Below are 2550 nucleotides of genomic sequence, written 5' to 3'. Positions count from 1 at the left end.
TTTTCCATGGAACGATGGAGTGGTCATTCCTCAAGCATATAACACCATGACCATCCACAAAACAAATCCCTAACGGGTTAACAAATTAATTAGCCAATTAGCACAAGTTAATTTCCCAACAAACTAACACAATAAAGACTATTAGTGCTTCACAGAGGAAAAACAAACATGTTGTTGGTGCAGTCCAGTGTAGCTATATTTTTTTCCAATGCATCAGACAGAATACTGATTCAGCCTTTTCATAAAACATGAAAATCAAGCTTCCTATCAATCTTGAATAACCTGCACTCATATCTCATGGATCATAGACCAAACAACATACATCCAGAAGTAGCAAGGACCTTCCCAACTTTAATTATGTTATAGCAAATCCTAAAAAACGTGACCCATTTCGCCTCCCTAACAGTAAGACTGTCATCTACAGCCCTGGCTTGTACCAAGAGACAGGATAAAGGGCCAGGTCCAGGCCACAGGCTTCCACAGTTGTGTGCAGTGATCCTATAGGCTAGTATGGACCAACCTGATTTGCAGTGTCACAAAAGGCTAGTAGGCCCCAGACCTACCCAGGTAGTAGACACCTTGAAACCTGGAATAGCTAATGTTCTATACTTCTCCATTTGCAAGTGTAAAACTTGTATGTCATATAATTACACTAAGTAGCTGTGATTGTTAATTTTACATGTCAGCTTGACTGGATTTATGAATACTGAGAACTAATTAGGGAAATGATGAAGCATTATCACTACATGTGTCTATGAGGATGCATCAGAAGGCGTGTAAGATGGTGAACTAAATGTGATGAGGAGATCCAACCTCGGTGTCTGAAGGAATTACCCAATCGGCTAGGGAACTGGATAAAAATAAAAAGGAAGAAGAAAGGACTCTCTCTCTCAGTCTCTGTCTCTACCTCTGTCTTGTGTCTCTGTCTCTGTCTCTTTGTCTCTTTGTCTATCTGTGTCTCCGTGTCTGTTTCTCTCTGTGTCTCTTTATGTCTTTTTGTCTGCGTGTCTGTGTGTCTGTGTGTCTGTCTCTCTCTCTCTTTCTCTCTCCCCCGCCTCTCTCTCTCCTGAGATACATGGACCAAACCACACTACAGGCATGCCAGATTCTCCATCTTGCAGATGGCCTGCAAAGGAACTTCTCACCCACCATGATTACATGCACCAATTTCCTTCCTTCCTGTCATCCTTCTTTGCTTCTCCTTTCTCTCTCTTTCTCTCACCCTCCCTCCTTTCCTTCTTTCCTTTCTTTCTGACTTCTTTTTGTCCTTCCCTCCCTCCTTCCTTCTTCTATCTTTCCCTATCTTCCTTCTTTCTTTCTTTCTTTCTTTCTTTCTTTCTTTCTTTTTTTGTCAGTCATGGGGTTTAAACTCGGGGCCTGGGCACTGTCCCTGTGCTCATCAGCTCAAGGCAAGTGCTCTACCGCTTGAGCCACAGCACCACTTCTGGTTTTTCTAGTGGTTCATTAGAGATAAGAGTCTCACGGACTTTCCTGCCCAGGCTCTTTGAACCATGATCCTCAGATCTCAGCCTCCTGAGTAGCTAGGTTTACAGGTGTGAGCCACCAATGCCCAGCTTTCTCTCTTTCTTTATTTTTTTACTTTTTTATTTTACATAGAATCTTCTCTGTGTAGCTTCTCTAGAAGGAACTTGCAATCCTTCAGCCTCTACATCCTAAGTACTGGGATTATAAACATACCACCACATCCATCTTATCCCTCAAGATTATTCTTAAGTAACTGAGTATGTTTTTTCACCAAGCAACTGATAAAGAAAATTATGTCCAAAAGACCTAGAGATGAACATTGGCAATATTAAATTACAGAGCTATGACAATAGCAATGTCTCAGATGAAGAGAAAAGAATGTAATTGTATACCTTGATGTTATACTATAGAATGATTCAATGAATAATAGCTGAGATGCTGAGAAATGAATTGAGTTATATGAAATAGTTGAGAGCCAAGGAGCCTTGCTTAAAGCTGGCAAAGCCAGAATATTTAATCACTAAGGTAAACATTAACAAGATTGTGCCAACTGAAATTTTGTACTGGAGAAGAAGAGAGAGAAGAGATATCACCGCCCACAGGAGGTTGGAAGTCATGCTTGCTCGTGAGTAGAAGCCTAAGGTTATTACATACTGTTATAATTGTAAAACTCTAAGACAAAAATACAAAATCACCAAGTATCAGGAAGAAACACATATACACACAACAACAACAATAACCCGTGCAAAAAAAGAAGTGATCATAGTCTACCATATGATCAGTTGCAAAGAGCATCTGCTTAGTTTGAGTTTATCTCACTAAACTATCTTAAAAAAATAGGAAGGTAAGTGAGGCCTTCTGCTATGGGGTAGGAGAGACTAACTCCTCATCTTTCACAATGGAAAGCCAAGAAACAACCCTTAAAACTGGAAATTCCACAAGTGGCAATACACAGGTGATAGTTAGAGGCATGGTAATGAATGTCAAACCACTGAACCCAAGAGATAAACATGGGTGTCTCTAGGATGGCTAAAAAGGGGGTGGGGTATAGGGCTGGGAATGTGC

General features: G+C 40.6%; 1 protein-coding gene across 1 annotated transcript in view; it reads right to left on the bottom strand.

Moving 5' to 3' along the window:
• Positions 1 to 2550, bottom strand: part of Kcnk10 (potassium channel, two pore domain subfamily K, member 10) — a 132087-nt gene that overhangs the window by 59718 nt on the left and 69819 nt on the right. The window contains 1 exon segment of the mRNA XM_013014619.1: positions 1565 to 1574. Within this exon segment, the coding sequence (XP_012870073.1) occupies positions 1565 to 1574 (10 nt within the window).

Source organism: Dipodomys ordii, unplaced genomic scaffold (assembly GCF_000151885.1).
Source record: "Dipodomys ordii isolate 6190 unplaced genomic scaffold, Dord_2.0 Scaffold2, whole genome shotgun sequence".
NCBI classification, from domain to species: Eukaryota; Metazoa; Chordata; class Mammalia; order Rodentia; family Heteromyidae; genus Dipodomys; species Dipodomys ordii.
Note: the sequence above shows the minus strand (reverse complement) of the source record. Positions and strands in the feature narration are given on the sequence as shown.